The 1,636-nt window shown below is 33.9% G+C and overlaps 1 protein-coding gene across 1 annotated transcript; it reads left to right on the top strand.

The window, feature by feature from the left end:
• Positions 1 to 725: 725 nt before the first annotated feature.
• Positions 726 to 1,608, top strand: LOC112451594 (cationic amino acid transporter 2-like). The gene is made up of 2 exons (XM_025011293.1): positions 726 to 1,143; positions 1,438 to 1,608. Exons 1-2 carry the CDS (start codon positions 930 to 932, stop codon positions 1,557 to 1,559), a joined length of 336 nt encoding a protein of 111 aa, XP_024867061.1. The 5' UTR covers positions 726 to 929; the 3' UTR covers positions 1,560 to 1,608.
• The last annotated feature ends 28 nt before the right edge of the window (positions 1,609 to 1,636 follow it).

Here is a 1,636-nt window from a genome sequence, read left to right as displayed (position 1 = left end):
GACAATTAATCGATAATTTTAAGATAACATTCATGATTAGTCGTTTCGCGTACTGATAAGTATCGATTTATAATGATAATGATGATTAATAAGCGCGGAATGCGATTATCATAAACATATTATTCAAGTGGTATCTGTCTATCTCTTTAACATTTTTGCTAAAATAAATTTAGATGAAGTAAAGCTTATATACCGATTCACGTTATATTAATTGGAAAAAACTATAATGCTTTTATCTATTAGAATAGGCTTTGAAACTAATTTGTCAATCATGATTTTGCCTTCAATTTTGTGTGACAGATATAATAATATAAATTTTTTTGTCAAACTAGTACATTCTTTAAAGAATTATAGTTATATTATATATTAAAAGTATGTAAAATTATATGATATAAAATTATGATGAAGCAGAGAAAGAAAGTTTACTTATTGTGACTTTAAGCAACTGATGAAAACTGATATACTAAGTCATTTTTAGATGGGTCGCCACTGCTCCTACTCAATATGTTAATTTAATTAAAACAATGTTAATTTGACTAAACCAATGGAGTTAATAATCAGAGAGGTCTCGCCGCTTGTGCGTTGCTCGCGCGTACACTTGGCGCGAGACAGTATCGTCTCTTGACACTGTTTTGTGTTAAAATTTTTAAATAAATTTCCATAAACATGGTAGTTAAAAATAACAAAGTGTTATTTATTTCAAGGTATTAGTTTACATTTCATCCGCGCACTATCACACATGATAAAGAGTTTGCAAATTTGTGAATAGAAAACGCACACATTTGGTCGATAAAAATGTTGCGAAGGCGCAGTATTTTCGCAGTATTATTTCTAAATTTTGTGGTATTCTTCTCACAGGTCTCTGTTATGCCGAATTCGGTGCGCGGGTGCCCCGCGCCGGATCCGCGTATATTTACAGCTACGTGACAATGGGCGAGTTCGTGGCGTTTCTCATGGGTTGGACCCTGATTCTAGAATACGTGATCGGTTCGGCCAGCGTGGTGCGCGCTCTCAGCACATACGTCGACGTGCTCTTCAACGACAGCATGAAAAACTCCTTCGAATCGGTGATGCCTATCAATGTTGACAGTCTGTCGTCATATCCGGATTTTTTCGCACTCGCCGTCACTCTAATATTCTCAGGTGATAAGAGAATTTTTTTTTAATTTTCAACGAATCAAATCTCGCGCGTTTTATTGGATAAAATAGTTCTGATAAAGCTGATTGAAACGCGTATCTCGTAACACAAATGCTGATATATACTCTGCATTAATAATTCATTGGTTCGTTACACAATTGCTTGATATAAAATAGTAAAAACAGGTGAATTTCGTAACACAAATACTCATATATTCTGTATTAATAATTCATTGGCTCGTTACACAATTGCTTGATAATAGTAAAAACAGGTGAAGCAATATACAATTCTCTTCCTAGCCGCTCTTGCTTTCGGAGCTAAGGAATCCTCAATGGCGAATAATATATTCACTCTGGTGAATCTTTCTGTTGTACTTTTCGTCATAATTGCCGGTTCCTTCAAAGGTAAATGCCCTTTTTAACTGATCTTCTATAATATCGAGTTAATAAGTTAACTTGCTAACTAATTATTTATAAACTCTTCCAAATCTTATAATAT

Source organism: Temnothorax curvispinosus, unplaced genomic scaffold (assembly GCF_003070985.1).
Source record: "Temnothorax curvispinosus isolate PA1 unplaced genomic scaffold, ASM307098v1 QBEX01002407.1, whole genome shotgun sequence".
Classification (NCBI taxonomy): domain Eukaryota; kingdom Metazoa; phylum Arthropoda; class Insecta; order Hymenoptera; family Formicidae; genus Temnothorax; species Temnothorax curvispinosus.
This window is presented reverse-complemented; position numbering and strand designations above follow the sequence as displayed.

Excerpts from the sequence above, each read along its gene's own strand:
- LOC112451594 (XM_025011293.1), top strand. The coding sequence starts at position 930 with ATGGGCGAGTTCGTGGCGTTTCTCATGGGTTGGACCCTGATTCTAGAA. Across the intron at positions 1,144-1,437 it reads CGTCACTCTAATATTCTCAG|CCGCTCTTGCTTTCGGAGCT; the intron begins GTGATAAGAGAA and ends TTCTCTTCCTAG.